The following is a 19,994-nucleotide window of genomic DNA, read 5'->3' on the forward strand; positions in this document are numbered from 1 at the left end:
TTCCACTGATGGGAAGTCCTTGAAAAGAAATTGTATTTTATTAATGTTATTAATCCTTTACAATAACCAAAAATAATCGTGATAAATAGAAAAACAAAATAAATAAAAGAGGAATGGAAAAAACTTTCTTACCATGGATAAACCCAGCAGATCGGCTGCGCGGCATTCCGTCCATATCAAAATCACCTGTGTCACCCGTACTGAGAGGCCGCTTATTTGCTGGATGAGCTTTGAGTCTCATTCGTGCTTGCATTGAGGCTAGATCAGTAGTCAAGTGAGAGCCAGGCCTAAAAGACAAACAAAACATATGCTTTTCAGTGTTTTTGTTTTTGTCTTGTTTTTAGTGGCAGTAACTTGAGAGATGAAGAACTCTTGCATCTAGGAAACTAGTTTCAGTCATTAGTAATGTTAGAATGATTGAATGGTACAAAAAAGAATAAATAAAAATAAAACAATCTGAGGAGTAGGAAAAAAATTAGAGAAAATATCAAAACCGGATCTTTGGTCATTCATTGGTAGAAATGGCAGTTGTCTATTTTGCCAAGTAATGACGTGGAGAAACACACCTGTTAAGTGACTGATCATATAATCCAAGTATAAACGACTTTTGCAAATATACAGTTTATACAATAATGTTTACATAAGCCTTTTTTTAAAGCTAATATTTAAAAATGATTAAGAAAAAAATATTTTGTTTCTTTTTTTACTTTTCGTGAGAAAGAAAAAATATACATAATATAAGGTAAACAAACATCTTGCTGCTCAACTCCCCTCTATCACAGTAGCCTCTTACCCTTCAATGCAATATGCTTTGGTTGTGGTGAACAAAATTAAAAAAAAAAATTCAATTTAAATATAATGTGAACAAAGAGCTTGCTGCTCAACTACCCACCCAGGTTGCACATCTATAAATTGGGCCCTATCACAGTAGCCTCTTCAACTTCACTTGAAATATGTGTTGTTTGAACGTAATTGAATGTAATATAAATAAACATCTTCATGCTCAACTCCACACCCAGTTTGTCCTCTTTAAATCTGGCCTCTATCACAGTAGCTGCTTATGCTTCAGTGGCAATATACCTTGTTTGAAGTAAACAAAAGTAAAAAAAAAAAAAAAGTTTTTTTAAATAGTTATAAATAAACAAAAGTATGTATGTGTGTGTGTGTGTAAATATTTGATTGATAAACTCTCAAGCTACAGGTCACATAACACTGAAATTAACAGGAAATATTAATCATACACCAAGGATGGTTTATAACGAATAAAATCTTTGGATAGATGAATAATACATACAGAAATCTGTCGGCAAGTTAAAATGCAAAATGTTCATTTCAACTTACTGACCCATAGATTGAACTGGCCAGGATTTAACTGGACAGTCAAGTTGACAGTCAGCATTTTCTAACCCCTATGTTATAGTTCAGCACCTGCTGAATATAAACAAAATCTCAATGTAAACATTGCCAATTGTTTGAATTGTTTTTACCAGATGCCTTTCACTAATGGCAGTTGGCAATTTCTTTATAAGAGCTCTACCAAAGAGCTTTGCTTACTTATCTTTATTGTCAGCCCTGTAATGATGCAGTAGTTAAGTTTTGTGCAGTTTTGGCGATCTTTGAGAAGGGGTTGGTTAATTGCTAATGGCCTGAGGCGCCCTCATATATATATATATATATATATATATATATATATATATATATATAATATATTTTTAGTCATCGACATACAGACCTGTTTCGTTGTTTCACAACTCATCAGTGCCGCTAGACTAACACCTATCCCAAGCCGAGGATCGAACCTAGAACCGTCGTGATGACAGTCGGCGGTTCTACCCCCTGACTACGGAAGCGGTGGCTGCAATTAATCTGTCCGAATGTCTATTTAAATAAACATCCGTCTGCCACTCGTAAAGTGCTCAAACGTTTGTTTGTAAACAAACCGCGAGCTTCGCATTTTTTCAGCTAAATTAAGTGGCGAGTGAGATTATTTACGATAGTGCTCAACCCAAGAGAGGGGCTTTTATAAAATATATTTTTAGTCATCGACATACAGACATATATATATATATAAGCAAACATTATTAGAAATAACAGAACTCCTCTGTTTAATTATACCTTTTTTATTTTTCAATTATTTTTTGTGTGTTAAAATCAGAAAAATTAATGTAGGTTCTATATGTATCATGAACGTTTTCGATTCTTTGCCAAATAATCATCAGGTAAAAGAAGCAAATGAACAAAAATAAAAGAAAAGAGAAAACAGAATTTCAAAAAGCAGCTGAGAAATGGGCACATGAAGTCAGTTAGATATCAAGAAAACGTTTACACACTATTCCAAGAAAGACATTAACAATTTAAATTCTGCAAGGCCAGAATAAACATAATATCAAAAAAAGGTATAATTAGACAGAAAAATACTATTATTTTTAACATTTGTTTAAATGAAAAAATGTTGCCTCGCCTTTAGAATATGCATCACACATTCGTGATCGAGCACTTTATTTGATTTCTTTTCATCACCTCCTGACACGCTATATATATATATATATATATATATATATATATATATATATATATATATATATATATATATATATATATATATATATATATATATATATATATATATATATATATAGAGAGAGAGAGAGAGAGAGAGAGAGAGAGAGATAGATAGATAATCTTTAAAAAGGAACTGTTCTTTCTGGAAGTTGATTTAAGCATATTTTAAATCCATATACTTACATTATGAACTGATGTTATTGAGCTTACATTCATTTACAGAAGTGGATTAATTTGCATAGATAGCTCTAAGGTGAGTTTTTATTAAGCGATTTTAAAGTTATTCAACTACATATATAATTCATATGCCTACATGAATAAATGTGAAAGTTTTTTTCATTTATCATCCCTACATCACCATAAAAACAGCTTACTTTAAATCAGTAATACAAGGTAATATTTTGCAATACTCTATGTATAGCACAGATAAAAAACCCAAAGACAAATATTTGAGTGTCTAATTTGTATAACTATCTTTAAATAGTTCATAATAAATCAATGTTTGGTGTTATAATTTGTAATTTTATTGTCTCACTTTTCCTACATATACGCAATAGTTTTGATATCAACAGTTGTTAATCTGATTTGATAAAAATGGATAAATTACAAAACCTTTCTTAAAATATTTTTTGATTAACTTTCAAGGGAGGTAATTTAAATTCAACTAAGTTTGCTAGCTAGAGAGACAGATATACTGATGGGACATAGTCAGAGAGAGAGAGAGAGAGAGAGAGAGAGAGAGAGAGAGAGAGTAATTTCTCACTTTCTCTCCCACCCTCTGTCCCATTAGCGACACCACATTTTTTTTTTATTGTTTTTTAAATTCAATGATTGTTCTAATAGGAGGAACTTCTGTTTCTAAATTGTGAATTTAAAAACGGGGCCCCTTTCCCACACACACCTTCATTCAGACAAATTGATTCCTTTAAGTGATAAATAAGTTTGTATCAGAATTACTAATATATATATATATATATATATATATATATATATATATATATATATATATATATATATATAGTTTCCTTTTCAGATTAAATATGTTTTTAACTCATTTCAAAGTGTTTTTTAACATATTTTATTAACTGTTTGCTCATATATACATATATATATATATATATATATATATATATATATATATATACTTATATGAGTAAATGCAAAAGTTTTTGGCTTGCGTTTACAATAAATTTATGAATGAAATGTTTGTAATTTAAAGTTTTGGTTTCAAGGATTCTAAGTAACAAATTTTATAAAATTTATAAGAGAAAAATTCATGAGAGAAAAATTAATTTACAAACATTCAACACATGCCAACATGTAAAACAAATGTTATTATGATGATGATGATGATGATTTCTTTTGTGTTTTTATATGTGAGTATTGCTTCTTTATAATTGGCTATGTTCATCATTCAGTATGTCAGTTAGTACAACTTAACTTTGGCCATAATTTTGCTGTTAACCTTGACTTTGAAAGCTAAGCTGCTGTCTCTGCTATTTTTTAGTTATTATGTTTTATTTTTGTGAGGAGATTTTTGCTGACATCAATTTATATATATATATATATATATATATATAAATTGATGACAGCAAAAATCTCCTCTGACATACTGAATGATGTACATAGCCAATATATATATTTTAATTGTAAATAAGTCGTTCTCATTTTCATCATTAATTTTAATTTCTTCCCGTATTTTCTTTTTTAAAAAAGATAAAAAATGCCATCGTTTGCCCCTGATGAGGATGCCGAAAGACATCTAGGGTCCAAAAGAATTCTTTTTTCTGTCATATATATATATATATATATATATATATATATATATATATATATATATATATATATATATATATATATATATATATAAATTAAAATTACAATTGAATTTACCAAAATGATCCAAGATGGTAAAATTAAAGTAAATTATAAATATTAAAGAATTAATATTTATAAAATTACCTCAGCCAGATATAAAAGCTCGATAAAACCAAATAGGAAATAGAGCTTATAATATGAGCACACAGTCAATAAAATATGTTAAAAAAAACACTTTGAAATGAGTTAAAAAATATTTAATCTGAAAAGGAAACACTAGATAAATGGATAGTCCTTAATCCGCGGAGTTTCGAAGAAATACTCTCCTTCTCATCAGAAGGTAGGAATTAGCAAAATGCGGGATCGGATTTTGCATGCAGAAGTATTTGATGAAACAACAAGTAAGTCAAAGATCTTACTTGAAAACAAAATAAGTTAAGCAGAGGGAATATGGTAAAGAAAAAGGTGATTACACATGAATGGATAGTTTGGTGGAAGATAAAAAATCCAGTGACGGTAAAATCTAAATGTAAAACTTCAACAAAGTTAAAAGAATTTCCATTTGTACAAGTAAAATCCAAAGAAATCCCGTAATTGGAAGAAGATGCTCCATAATAATCCAAAGGCAGAAATCCATGGAATAATTCACAAAAATATATACAAGGAAAAAAATAATATTAATAAAAGAAAAATAAGATGTGCTTTTCACTCTACTTCCGAGACATATATATATATATATATATATATATATATATATATATATATATATATATTTTTTTTTTTTTTTTTTATCTAGTGTTTCCTTTTCAGATTAAATATGTTTTTAACTCATTTCAAAGTGCTTTTTTAACATATTTTATTGACTGTGTGCTCATATTATAAGCTCTATTTCCTATTTGGTTTTATCGAGCTTTTATATCTGGCTGAGGTAATTTTATAAATATTAATTCTTTAATATTTATAATTTACTTTAATTTTACCATCTTGGATCATTTTGGTAAATTCAATTGTAATTTTAATTTATATATATATATATATATATATATATATATATATATATATATATATATATAATGAGGATTGGCAAAAGAGTGTTCCTAGAAGCAACATTAATGTAAAATTTTGAATAAACAGAAAAATGTCTTTTAAACTACATTAAGATGTAAATATTTTATTAAAAATCATTTGATTTTATTTACAAAAAAACCCTCTTTTCTTCTCTGGTGATGGATATTTTACTATCCAAAATTAATAAGAAAAAAAGTCAAGTTAAATAAACAAAACAAACAACAAATTGAATGATTTGTAATAAAATATTTGCATCTACACATTGTTTCAAAGATATTTTGTCTGTTTATCCAAAATTTTTAATTTTTTAAAGATGCATCCAAGAGTTTTTTTTGTGCCAATTCTCATTACAATACCATAATCATGCACCTAAAAAAAGTTTAAATTAAAGAGATTTTATCTACACTAAAGTCTCAATAATAACGTGAGCCAAGAATATTTTATTTCTTAAAAAAAAATTCTTTTATCTAATGACAGATATTTTACTATTGAATATTAAAAATAAAAGTCAATATTTGCTTCTTAATGTGGTTTCAAAGACATTGTGTTTTTTTATTCAAAATTATATATATATATAAATATATATATATTTTAATTTCTTTTTTTTAAAATTCAATTTTGACCCCAAACAAGGCACAGTGCCACTCTGAATCAGGGGGCTACTATCAGGGACTTAATTAGCGGGGTCATTATGAAGGGAGATGAGTAGAAAGATGTTTGTTAACATTACACTTGAACTTCTGCATATCATTGCAGTTGGGAAAGCAGAATCCCGGAAGGGAGTTCCAAAGACCCGCAGTTCTGGGGAAGAAACTATTGGAGTAAAAAGCTTTCGACTTGGTAGTTTGTCGGGTTTGTCGGGGGTAGTTACGTCGGGGAGGTACAAGTGTTTGCAGTTCGTTAGAGCATTCACCATTAAAGTATTTGTAGAACAGGCAGAGGGATACAACATCTCGTCGATGGGACAGAGGCTGAAGCCTAGATGACAGTTCAGGACCTATCAGGTTGGCGACTCTCTTTTGAACCCTGTCCAGGAGCAAGAGACAAGCAGCAGATGCACCAGCCCAGATGTGACAACAGTACTCCATACATGGGCGAATGGTTGCCTTATAGAGGTATAGGATACTGGCAGGCGTAAGTAGTTTTCTAGCACGGTAGAGGGAGCCAACCTTCCTTGCAGCAGCCTTGGCAATGCTCTCAATGTATCTATTCCAGTTCATATTCCCTGTAAACGTTAGGCCGAGGAGTTTAAAAGAAGTACTTTCAGGTAATGTGTTCTTGGCCATTGCTATTAGTGGTAGAGAAGGTTTCTTGTAGTTATTGAAGGAAACAAGCTTAGTCTTAGCAGCATTGAATGTGACCAACCATTTTTGTCTCCATTCCACTACGGATTGGAGGTCATCCTCTAGAGTTTCTTCCATTTCCTTGGATATGTGTTCATTTGTTTTCCCCTCATATCTGTTATAGAGAGTGGTGTCATCGGCAAATATACCCATCTCCGAAACAATTTTATCAGGGAGGTCATTTATGAATATCAGGAATAATAGAAGTCCAAGGATAGACCCCTGAGGTACTCCCGCATTTATGTCATATTGTTTAGATGTACGACCATCGAGGACAACTTTGATTTTTCTATTACTTAAGAAGGATTTAATTACATTATGAATTCTTCCAGTGATTCCATATGATCTAATTTTCCTTAGAAGACCATCGTGCCATACCCTGTCAAAAGCCTTAGATATATCGAGAGCCACCGCTCTACCCTCCCCTGTTTTATCCAATGAACGGTATATACGTTCAGAAACTACAGTTAAGATATCTGCTGTTGAACGGGCTTGCCTGAATCCATATTGTTTGTCAATCAGGAGTTTAGCAGCTGTTAGGTGCTGGACTAGGGCTTGATTAACTAAGGACTCAAATATTTTGGCGAAAAGCGGGAGGAGGCTAATGGGGCGATAATTTAGTGGGTCAGTTCTTTCACCAGAATTCTTGAAGACTGGTACCACAGAGGCGGTTTTCCAGCAGTCGGGAAAACAAGATTCGTTAAGGCATTTATTGTAAAGTATGGACAGAACTGGAGCAACCTCGGCAGAGCATTTTTTTTAATAGCACAGCTGGGATGAGATCTGGTCCACATGCTTTTGAGGGGTCTAGGTTTTTTATAATAGCATGTACCTGAGAAGGGGTGATTTTCAAATTGTCTAGTGTGGCGTCTGTTCGCAGAGGAAAATCAGGGAGTGAGTGGTGTACCGAGTTCAGTGTGGAGTTTGAGGCAAACTGACTGGCAAGCAGATTAGCTTTGTCAGTTGCCGTTCAAGCAACCTCATGATTGTTTGATAGTGGGAGAATAGTTGACTGTCCATTATTTACTACGCTGTTGTAGATTTTCCAAAAATCCCGGGTTCCTAATTTCTGTGCTTCGATGCGTTTTCTGGTGGTTTCAGAGTAATCTGTCTTAGCTGTCTATCACTTTCTTACAATTATTTCTAGCTTCTATAAACTTCTGTTTATTTGAGCTGGACTTATGTCGGTTGAATCTGCGGAACGCATGCTGCCTTTGACAAATGGCAGCTGCACAAGCAGAAGTAAACCATTGGGGAGAGTGGGGCTTGCTATAGAATTTCCGTGCGGGAACATGTGCTTCAATAGCAGTTTTGAACCATTCAGTGGTTTCATTTGCACACTGTTCCGCTGGAAGAGTAAAGATATTTTGCCATGGGACATCTCTGATGAGCTCCCTGATGGCTTCCCAATCAGCCTTTTTGTAATACCTCGTTGTTTTGAGTAGTGGGTCTTCAGTTTTAGGGCGAGAATTTAGGCTGATTTCTACCATTATCACAGCGTGATCAGCATTCCCGAGTGGGCTGTGGGCATTTGTTGTACAGTCATTGGGAACCGTTGTCAGAAAGAGATCTAGAAGTGAGGCATCTTGATCTTGCTGGTCTGGGAAACGTGTCGGAAATGTAACCAACTAAGATAGGGAATGGGATATAGAGAAGCTATGTGTTGCGCTACCAGCTACGTCTGTGTGATTAGAGAATCCTAGCCAGTTACTGTGGTGGACATTGAAGTCACCAAATACATGTATTTGTGTGCTAGTATCGAGGGAGAGTGCTATATCTATGCTGTCTGAGACTTTGTTTATTAGGGTACAGTCTTGGTTTGAGGGAGAGCGGTATATATATATATATATATATATATATGCACACACACATTACATATACACTCATGAGCAAAAAAAAATAGGCCAAGAGTGAAAGAAGGAAGAAATCGATTTTTCAATATTTTTCCATGAATTTTTGTTAATTTTAACTGAAAATTTCTATTTTGCAGATCATTATTATTATAGCATATAATAATACTTGGGAAAGTTAATCCTAAAAATGGTAAGACCGCATCTTGGCGAGGATATAAAAAACCGAATTGCAGGATTAAGACAGTCCAAATGACTTACAAGCAGAGTTTTGATATTTTAAGAAAAGAAAATGTGAAAACATCTCTTTCTGTAGTGAAGCGAATTGGTCAAAGTTTTGAAGTCGAATGCTTGGTAAATGGGAAAACCGGATCTGGTCGCCCTGGAGCATTCACTTGTAATGACAACCACAGACTTAAAGTAACTGTTTTGAAGGATTAAAATAAAACTTATGTTGACCATAACAAAGAATTCAAAACAGGGGCTGGAAATTTTCTTTCTAGGTATACACTCTAGACGAATGAAAGAAATGGGATTTTCTTCTAAAAGGTGTGCAAAGAAGCCATTTTTATCTAAAAAGAACGTCAATGATAAAAAGAGATTTTTCTCGTTTTATGGCAAGAAAGATACAGACTGGTTCAGGAATGTTTTCTGGTTAGATAGAATCAATATTTTGTCTTGTTAGTGATGCTCCCGATGCTCCTGAATGGTGCAATCGAAGAACTGGAGCATGATTTTCGCCAAGTTGCATAAAAACGACTGTTAAGCACAGAAATGGAGGGATAATGGTATGAGGAACTTCTAGTGCAGTAGGAGTTGGGGAACTTATTAGATGTGAGAAGTCAATCAATGCAAAGGAATACATTCGAATATTAGAAACAGTACTGTTACCAAGTATCCAGAAGCTGGGAATATCCCAGAACATTATTTTTCAACATGGTAATGCCCCTGCATACACTGCTAAAATCACAAAAAAATGTTTTTCTGATAATTTAATTAATGTGATATTTTATCAAGGTTAAAGCCCCAATTTATACCCAATCGAGAATATTTGGTTCATATTATCTTGTGCATTGGCTGGAAGAACTTTTTCGAACAATGACAAACTGTGGGAAGTGGTGTAAAGCAAATCGAATAGCATCTCCTCTTCACAGTGTTCCACTTTGGTTGAGAGCATGCCTAAAAGGATTGATCTTTTAAAGAAATCAAAAGGGAATGCGATTCCATCCTAAGCATTTATTAAAGTAAATGTCTTGCTCAGTGTTATTAGTCTCGTTTAAGTTTTCTTGTTCAATTGTTCTTTGTTCAATATAGCTTTTAGCGCAATAAAATGTATAAAATTTGTTTGGCCCATTTTTTTTTTTGCTCACGAGTTGATGTATATATATATATATATATATATATATATATATATATATATATATATATATATATATATACTACATATGCGTGCACACATTACATATATATATATATGCATGTATATAAAATAACTATAAGTAAATAAATTTTTTCACCATCAATTAAAAACTGATTAAAATTACATATTGTATTTATTTTAAAGATGTTAAAATGTTTGTTGTTGTTGTTTTTTTCAGACATCATTTTCGTTCCAAACTGTGGACAGAAAAAAGTTATCTTCTTTGCTACTTTATTGAATGAATTTAAATCAGCTTAATGAATTTTATTAGTAAAAATTAATTTATTATTTTCATAATATTTATTTTAAAGATTTTTTATTCAATTTTCTCATTGGATGAAACGTTAGTATTCTCACGGCCTTATTTAAAATATATTATCTTGAACTATTTTCAATTTCTTATTTCTGTTATAACATATAGCATTCTACAATCTTCCTCCAATATCTTTTAAAAACCTTGGTTTTAAGATAATTATTTTACATACTTTATAAATCCTGATTTTTTACCTAAGATATCAAATACGATATATAAGAACAGTGAATCAAATGAAGAGGGTGATGTTGCCTATAAAATTACTAATAATAAACACCTAAAACATACCATGTTTTTTTTTTTTGTTTTTTTAACAATATTCTGAGTTTTTGTATTATTTGAATTATTAAGATTACTAGTTTCATCTTATTTTTTGCTGAGGATGAGGGCATACTACTGAATGCTAGACATTTACCGGCTATTTCAGACACCCCCAACCAGGAAATCTTTTTAAGATTCTATCTGCCCCTTTATAAGTACAATTTTTGTATCTTTCTTGCACTTGGTTCACCGGGTATATTCACCAGATATATTTTTGAAATTCTTTTTCATCAAGTCCGGCTGCTCCTATGATTACTTGGATGATGGAGATCTTCCTTAGATTCCAATTTCTTTTCATGTTGTGGATAAAACCTTGGATTACTAGTCTCATCTGGTTTATGATATTTAAAATCTAATTGGAATACTTTGAAAAAAAATATTTTTTTCAAATATAACTCTTATTAAAACAGATTTATTTTTCAAATATAACACATTCTCTGAACTAAGGTATATTTTATCATGTATTATTAAAGTATATATAGGAAAAAGGCCTTAGAAAAACAAACATTGATGAACGTGCAATAATAGATAACTATTAACTGTTATGATGAAATAAATAGTGTCATGGATTTCAGCTTTTGGCTCTTGATCATTTTTAGGAATTTAACTGATTAATCGCATCGTAGCTGAATGATAATCTCAAAGAAGATTAAATTAAAATAATCCAAATGATAAAAGCCATTGTTAATAGTTAAAAAAAAACAAAAAAAAAAACAGAAATCTATTTTTATGTTTGTTTACGAAGGACAAATATTATTTTATTTTTCTGGCCTTTAAATTAAATGAATTTATTCATATCTTTTCGATACTTCTTCAGATTAATCAAAAAAAAAAAAAAAATTGTATAAAAGTTTATTATGTACTCATCTCTTAGGTTAAACGAAGACCACATGTTAAAATTCATGCAAATTTATCCAGTATTTTTGTTTTTAAAAAATAAATCTCCATCCAAATTTAAAAAGATAAACTTAACATGGGGAAAGGAAGGTTTTGTTGACTGTTTTTTTGCTTGAATTAAAGTTTTAGTTATGTCCCTTAGATATTAACCTTAATGGAGGCTGAAAATGGCTGTGAAGCAATTTTACAAATAAAGTTTTTTTTTTTTTTTCTTTTAAACACTGGATAAATTTTCATAATTTTTAATGTATTCTCTTTTTTAATCTAACAAGTACAAAGTAAATATTTTGTGCTATTTTGTTTATTTTCTTTTTATGAGAAATTTTAAATACTGGAGTAAAACTGGAGAATCATCATCTTTTTCTTATATATAAAGTAAAACCGATTTTTCCTTGTGTATCTTTGTGATCAATAGCAATTTTTCGTAAAAAAAAAGAAACAGTTTACTTGATTATGGTCTCCGGTTTTGAAATTGGAAATTAAAAAGCCGATTTATCAGAAAACTGTTACTCAGTATATTTTAGGGAAGATATTTTATTTATTAATTTGTTTTATTCATGAGTTTGTGGCGGAGTCTATAAATATTCTTTACCATTTTATTATTTAAAAAAAAAATAAATCAAACTACTTCAAGTAAAACTTTCTTTTAAAAGTGGGATTTTTTTTAGTACAAATAATTAAATCAAATCTTTTATCATTGGAATGATGTGAGGAGTTAGAAAATATTTGTTTAGTAGTGTTTTATTATTTCTTATAATTGGAATATTGTTTTTATTTGAAAATACTATTAAAATGGTTTATATTGAAAATATATATTCAGCTACGATGCGATTTATTGTATTTTATTTTTTAAATAGTTTGTTTGTTTTAGAAGTAAAAATATAACAAAATTTAGATACATTAAAAATCATAGTAACAATGTATCTATACAGTGGGGAGGATCTTTTTTCTTTAATTCTGAAATTAATTTAAAAAAAAAAAAAAAAAAAAAAATTAGAATTATAAAATACTTATGTTAACTTTACACAATAAGAACTAAACTGTTTTTTGATTTTTTAAATTTTTTATCCTAATCTAACTCTAAACTAATCCTAATATAAAGTTTTAGTTTCCAAAATCTGTTTAGCTTGGTTCGCATTATGAAGAAGTGTGGGAACTTGATTCAACTTTCTCCAGAAAGTCAAAACTACTTACCCCACGACTGGAAATTCTGAATATCTATTCATAAACACACACACACACACACACACACACACACACACACACACACACACACACACACACACACACACACACACACACAAAATAAACAAGCCGCATGCGCCCCCCCCCTCTTGTGCTACATGTGAGATGACGCCACAAAAAATTGTGAAGAAATGAAGAAATGTGAGAAGTGTGAAGGATTAACCTTGCCTTCACATTTTCACAAAGTTTCAGAAAAATCTAATGGATGGGGCAGAAGTTATGGGGTAAAAAGTGTCATTTTTTTACAATTTTGGGGCATTTGTGACCCCTTTTGAACTCCTGGGAATGCTGAATCCCAGTGAAAAATGGACAAACGGTGCAGTTTCACACCATAAGACATGTATATTTGAATTCAGCACCATGGAAAACAACTATATAGACATACATATCAAGTATTTTGAGTAACATGAAAAAAGAGCTCCAAAAAGACATGCTTTTTAAGGACTACAAGTCGCAGATGGATTCGAACCAGAATTTTGCCAGGGTCAACCATACTGAACTTATATTAAGAACAATAGCCTCCACATTTTGGCCAAGTTTCAGGAAAATCTAATGGATGGATCAAACGCTATGGAACAAAAAGTGTAATTTTTGGACATTTGGGGGCATTTTTTTTTTTACCTCTTTTGAGCCCTTGGGGATGCCAAATCCCAATGTAAATGGATAACGGTGCAGTTTCAGACCTTAACACATGTATATTTGAGTTGATCACTGTGAAAAACCACTATATAGTCAGACATATCAAGTTTTTGTTGAGAAATATGAAAAAAGAGCCTCAAAAACAGGCGTTTTTAGCACTAAAAGTCCTCTGGGACATGAACCAGAATTTTGCCAGGATCAGCCATACTGGATTTATATTAAGAACAATGGGCTCCACATTTTGGCCAAGTTTCAAAAAAATCTAACAGATGGATCAAAAGTTATGGGGCAAAATGTGTCATTTTTTGCCATTTTTGGGCATTTTTTGCCTCTTTTGAGCCCCTGGGGGCACAACAGGAATTTTTGTAAAAAACATTTTTTACTGTGCACATCTATTTAATGAAATACAATTTGTGGCAAAATTTCAGGAAAAACTAATGGACAGTTATCTGGCAATAGTCCACACTAACGGAAGCACGGAAGCCACTGAAAACATGTCCCTCTCCGATAAATCGGGGGACCAATAAATAAATAAATTAATAAAAACCACGTCCACACACAAAAAAAAGGGGGGGGGAAGCATAGAAAAAAAAAATATTCTAAAACATTAAATATTGTTTCTGCACTTATTATAGGAAAAAAAATCCTACCACCACTACAAAAAAATAAATAAATACATAAAAATATAAGCTTACTTAACATGTACATAGCTACATCTCACACAAGTTTTGATTTCCCTGAAATACTAAAAAGAACATCTAGTTCTGCTAAAAATTCTAAAATTAAAAAAAAAAAAAGCTCTCACTAAAATTTCTAAAAAAAAACTGAAAACATTTAGAAAATATCCTCACATCTAAAACAGAAAAAAAAAATTTGATAAATAAAAATGAATAAAGACGGAGCAGGGAAAGGGGAATATATGACAGACACAAGAGTTGAAAATATTTCCATTTTTTATGAATTCTATAAAAATACCTTCACTCCAATTTTCCCATCCCAAAATTGAGAAACCCTGTTAAGTTTACTTAAGAAAGCGATCTCTCACCATACAATCTAAAATATTTTATTTCCTTTTCCCTCCTTTATTTTTGCAGATATTATTTCAGGATGTTTATGTGTAAACCTCCCACCTCCCCCCAGTAAAATTTGAAGGCTTTGAGAGGTGGTAAATTACACTGAGTACAAATCTTATTTGAATCATGTAAATTATTGGCAATGGATTCCTTTACTGCTTTTTTTTTTTTGAAGTGTTATTCTAATAGTTAATTTTTTCAAGTTAAATATTTCTTTTATATTTCATCCAGGCAACGCTGGGACACAGGTATTGCTTGTTAATAATAATTTATTATTCATATTTTAATTGCCTTGAAAAAAATCTGGAGTTTATTACATAGTTTATCAAAAGTAACAAAAAACTGACTCCAGATTTACTTGAACAGAATTTTTTAGATGAGACATTAAAAATAAGTTTAAGGTTTTAAATATATCTGTATTATATTCCTCTTGTCCTGTCTGTTCATCCATTCAACTTTTTCTCAGAAACTACTTCGCTAATCTGGCTGAAATTTTGTATCGACCGTTATTATTATACGGTGCAGCAAACAAAGTATTATGATATCCATTTGATGCATAATTAAAGATTAATAGGTATTAGTATTTAATAGAAAAATGAGTACAAATTTAACAATATTGAACCATCAATTTAGCATTAAGCACTAATTCTCATCAATCAATGGGCTATAATTTTTACCAGTTTTTAATGGGCTAAAAAGTCTTCTTTATCAATAATACTGAATTTGTTTCATTTAATGAATTCAATGAAAGATTCCCTAACTATGCAATTAGACAACTGAAGAGTGCCAATAAGGGAGATAACTACATAGAACTTGAAGCAGGGGAAGATAAGTATATGACACACAGATGAAATAAAAAGCTTTCCATTTTTAATAGATTCTATAAAAATGTCAAAGGAAAAATAAAAACAAAAACATGCTGCAAAATATAAATAAAAAATAAATTAATCCGGTGATTTTTTAATTGCTCTGGATATAAACAATTAACAATTTTGAAAAATATATATATATCATTTTCTAAACTGGGTGTAAATATCAAGAACATGAGAAGATGTGTACTTGGATAAATCATTCATTTAGTGATGAATAATGCAATCACTCAATTAGCAAGGAGGAGGGGGAGAAGATCTTTAATGGTTGACATTCAAACAAAATGACTTTTTATCATCAGACTTACCCATAATCTCTATAGCTTGTTCCATGCTTATTGGCTCTTGATACAAATCTACGGGCTGTTGCCAAGGTAACAGCAGCACTCTAGAAAAAAACAAACAAAAACAAAAAACAATAAGATAAAATGCAGAGAGTTTATGTTTAGTTGTTTAGTGAAGTGCTAAAACTGTTGCAAGCATCACAAATCACGTTTTTTTTTCAAATCTCTCTATCGAGAATTCATGTCATTACTAACCAGTAGAGCATTACCCATAACCAAGGGAAGAGTATATCAGCCATGTGTATGCAATATGATGACATAAGTGTGATAATACAATGGATGTGTAATCTTATAGATAGGTTTAGATCTGATGACTTCAAAGAAAGATTAAATCTGAACAATATAGGGAAATGTGTACAGAAAAGGAGTTGTCAATGACATGGTCACATTGAATGAATGAATGAGAATTCTTGGATGAGCAGCTGTACAAGAATTGAATTAGCAAGTTCCGTTCACATAGGAAAACTAAGGAAAACATGGGAGGAAGTGATAAGAATGGGATCTCTAAAAGTTGTCCCACTTATGCCAGCATGTAAAATGGACATTAAACCAATGATGCTGACTGATGATGACAATGCTGCTCCTGTTGAGAATCATTCATTCATTTTGTGTAAATCAGATGATCATCATTGGCGTTCATTTCTCTGATATCTTTCTAGCTAGAATTTTTTCTAGAAAGACATTGGGTACTTACAGGAAAGACCACATGAAGGTTGCTAACATCCTTAAGTGAAAGTGGTTTTTGTGCAACAAACTGGATTTGAACTTGACATATCCAGATTGTCAGTCTGTGTCGTTAACTACTTAGCCATCGTCGTCTCCCTGATGCTGCTGCTGATGATAAATGTTCATTCAATTTGTGCTTTTAGTAATGAAAATTCTATTTCAAACGTAATCATGACAAACCGCTTCATATGAAAATGCAATATGTAAAATGGACGTTAAACTGATGATGATGATGATTGCAGGGGTTGTTTAGCTATTTATAATTTTTTTTTAATTTAGTGTCATGGGTTTACAGATGCTCTACTTGGGGCAGATAGTGCTATTTATAGTTTTCCATCATATTAAACAAATTGCTCTTCCAAGACTTGAGAGTCTAGTTTACACTACTATTTGACCCATAACTAACGGCGTGGATATGGATTCATCCAAGGAAGTTATTAAAAATGATAAAATAGCTCTGACAGAACTTGAACAAAGCATGCTGAATTCCACGTTTACACCAGTAACCATTACACCATACATAACCGGCAAATATATTTTTTTATACATAAATACATTATGTTTTTTTTATTAAAATTTTAAAAAATTATGAATACATTTAAGTTTTCTTAATAATAGTCGAATTAAAACTACTCAAGTGATGACAGTAAAGTTGATAATAGCACAGGTTGATGACCTAGGTGTGCAAAGTTCAAATCCATTTGATTCCATAACACCATTTTTACTTATGAATGTTGGCAACCTTTTTTTTTTATTTTATAACTTTATTTAATAACTTTTGTATTTTATGAATTTTTTTTATTTTATAATTTTTTTTATTTTATAACTTTTTTTTTTTTTTATCCGAAACAAGGCACATTGCCACTAAGGGGTTACTGTGAATTAGGAATCATACTTACAGAAACACTCTAAGTAGGGAGTTGAGTAGCAAGATGTCTGTTCATGTTATATTTAAATTTCTGCATGTTAGTTCAGTACAGTCAGGGAAACAGGGAGAGAATTCTAAAGGTTAGCAGTTTTAGGGAAGAAACTATCAGAACGGAAACCCTCCAGTATATCTGGGTAGCTTTACATTGAAGATTTAAGATTTTGCTGCTTGTCAAGTTGGTCGAGGATATTTACATCAAGGGATACCAATGCTAGGAGTTCACCAGAGTGCATTTCACTGAAGCACTTATCAAACAAGCACCAAGATGCAACACTGCAGCAATAGAATTTTAGTTGACAGTGCAAAACCTATTAGATTAGAGACTTTTTTGGACTCTGTTTAATAGGGAGAAACCAGTGTTTGATGCTTCAGCCTAGATGTGACAACAATACTTTATGCATGGACGAACAGTGACTTTGTAGAGAAATCGGATACCGGCAGATGAGAGAAGTGCTCTAGTGTGATAGTGAGAGCCCATCTTCCTTGCAAGATCCTTCATAATATCCTTTATGCATTTGTTCCAATTCATGTTGCCTGTGACTGATGCACTGCCAGGTGGCCATGGCAATCAGCAGTTAAAAAACTTTCTTATAATTGTTAAAGGAAAGAAGTTTTGTCGCGTTCCTAACAGCTACATCTGTGTGACTCAAGAAACCAAACCAATTATTGTGGTGGATATTAAAGCCATCAAATACATATACTTGGCCACTAGTATCTAGATAGAGAGACATGGTTGATCAGAGTACAGTCCTAGGTTGAGGGAGAATGGTAGAGAAAAAAATATAACTAACGTTAGCAAGGTTAATCTAAGCACATGAAAGCTTGGTCATCTGATTTTAGTTTAAATTCTCTAGTCAAGGGGAGGATGTTACGAATATAGATTTCAAGTTCATGCATATGTCTGTTCGAGTCCTTACAGCAAAGTGGAAGATAACCAGACTTGTTAAAGTGGTTAGAGGGGATGGATATATTCGGATACCTGTAAACTAGCAAATTAGTTGTTGATTTCTCTTCATAATGTTTTATTCAAAGGCTTCTTTTGAAGTGGACGAAGGTTATCGCAGTCAATAGAGTCAGGTAAACTGACGACTTCCCTGCGTTTGTGCTGTAGTCAAAATGTAGTATCTGTCCTGTCCTTGGTCAGAAGAGAAAAGATCTTTCTCTATCGAGACAATTCTTATTTTTGTCCCATTCAGTGTACCTTTGGGAGAAGCATCAACATTAAAAACTGACATTGTGTCTAATCTTAACCTTGTGGGAAGACAAGTAATTAGGGGCATACAAAATTAGTTTATGTGAGTATTTCTTTTGTATTTTACCAACCGTTATGTACCAATTGAAAGAATTTTGAACGCCCAAAATAGCAGCTATTCAAAGAGACAATACAGGAAAGTTGAAAAAATGTACAGAGTCTTTATTTTACAGGACAAATCATCTTATAAACACAGTGTTTTATTTCATTTTCATTGAAAAAATATTATTGTTAGTTTTTAGTATTTTTCTTTGTTAATCATCTCCAAGAGTTTGGCAAAAAAATAAAAATAAATAAATAAAATAAAAAATATAATAAAAAGAAAAACAAAAAAAGAAAACTAATGTCTACTGAAATATTAATTCCGGACCTTCCTAAAATTTATGACCAAATATGAAGCATTCCTACTCCTCTAACAATGTGTATTTTTCATATGCTTTTATCATGAAAATAACAACTGGCGCTTGTAGGTAGACATGCCCATTCAAAATAAATTAACATGAAAACTCTTTGATATACTTACATATCAGGCAAAAGTAGGTATCTACACCAAAAGTTACAGCAAATTATCGAGTAGAAGTTTAATCAAAATAAAAATCAGTATTTCCGATTCCCCATTGGCACAAATGCTTTTAATTGACAGCTTCACTGTTCTTCCTTTTTACGTTTCATTATATACATTGTTTTGTTCAACTATTGAAAAAAAAATTCTATTACTTTTTAAAGTAATCTTTTTTTAGGTTAAGTAAATATATCTATTTATTAAAAAAAAACAAAAAAAAATACAATAGATTTTTTTTATGAAAAGAGATTGAAAACATTAAAATTGCTGTCTGATAATATTTCACTGTTCAATTAGTGGGGAAGCAAATAATTAATAAAGTGTTCTTTTTCAAAACCATTATGTAAGTATCAGCTTTTATCAAACGTCCTGCTGGCTTGGCAAGATAAGGCATTCAGAAAGACAAATCAATTCACGATGGTCACTGGTGTGGTAAATCATTAATAAAGTAAGCCTATTAAAGTTGTATGTGGCGAAGCCTATTGCACTACTTGTCTCCACAGCGGTCAGTTGGAATACAAATCTGTTGAGAAGACTAGCATGTTTTGATTGCTTACAGTCTTCTACTGAAGATGCTGCATGGACAGAGATTGTTGCCAATTCTGTCATTTTCAAGTACTTGTATCATAATAAAAAAAAAAAAGTTTATCTAAAGAATGCATAGTTAATGTATTTTAAAAATTCAACTGCTCGTTGCTTTTGTTGTTGTTTTTTTTTTGGTTTTTTTTTTGTCATATGACCTCAACACACAAAAATCTTTCTTA

The 19,994-nt window shown here is 31.3% G+C and overlaps 1 protein-coding gene across 14 annotated transcripts in view; it reads right to left on the reverse strand.

The window, feature by feature from the left end:
- Window positions 1-19,994, reverse strand: part of LOC145277655 (dixin-like) — a 326,945-nt gene that overhangs the window by 84,202 nt on the left and 222,749 nt on the right. For all 14 annotated transcript variants that reach the window (XM_080129265.1, XM_080129264.1, XM_080129262.1 and 11 more), the window contains 2 exons: window positions 15,727-15,806; window positions 133-287 (listed from right to left, as the gene is read on the reverse strand). In XM_080129265.1, coding sequence (XP_079985391.1) covers window positions 133-287; window positions 15,727-15,806 — 235 coding nt within the window. The remainder of the gene's footprint in view (window positions 1-132; window positions 288-15,726; window positions 15,807-19,994) is intronic.

This window comes from Euprymna scolopes, chromosome 6, assembly GCF_053919585.1.
Source record: "Euprymna scolopes isolate OS-2025 chromosome 6, ASM5391958v1, whole genome shotgun sequence".
Taxonomy (NCBI): domain Eukaryota; kingdom Metazoa; phylum Mollusca; class Cephalopoda; order Sepiida; family Sepiolidae; genus Euprymna; species Euprymna scolopes.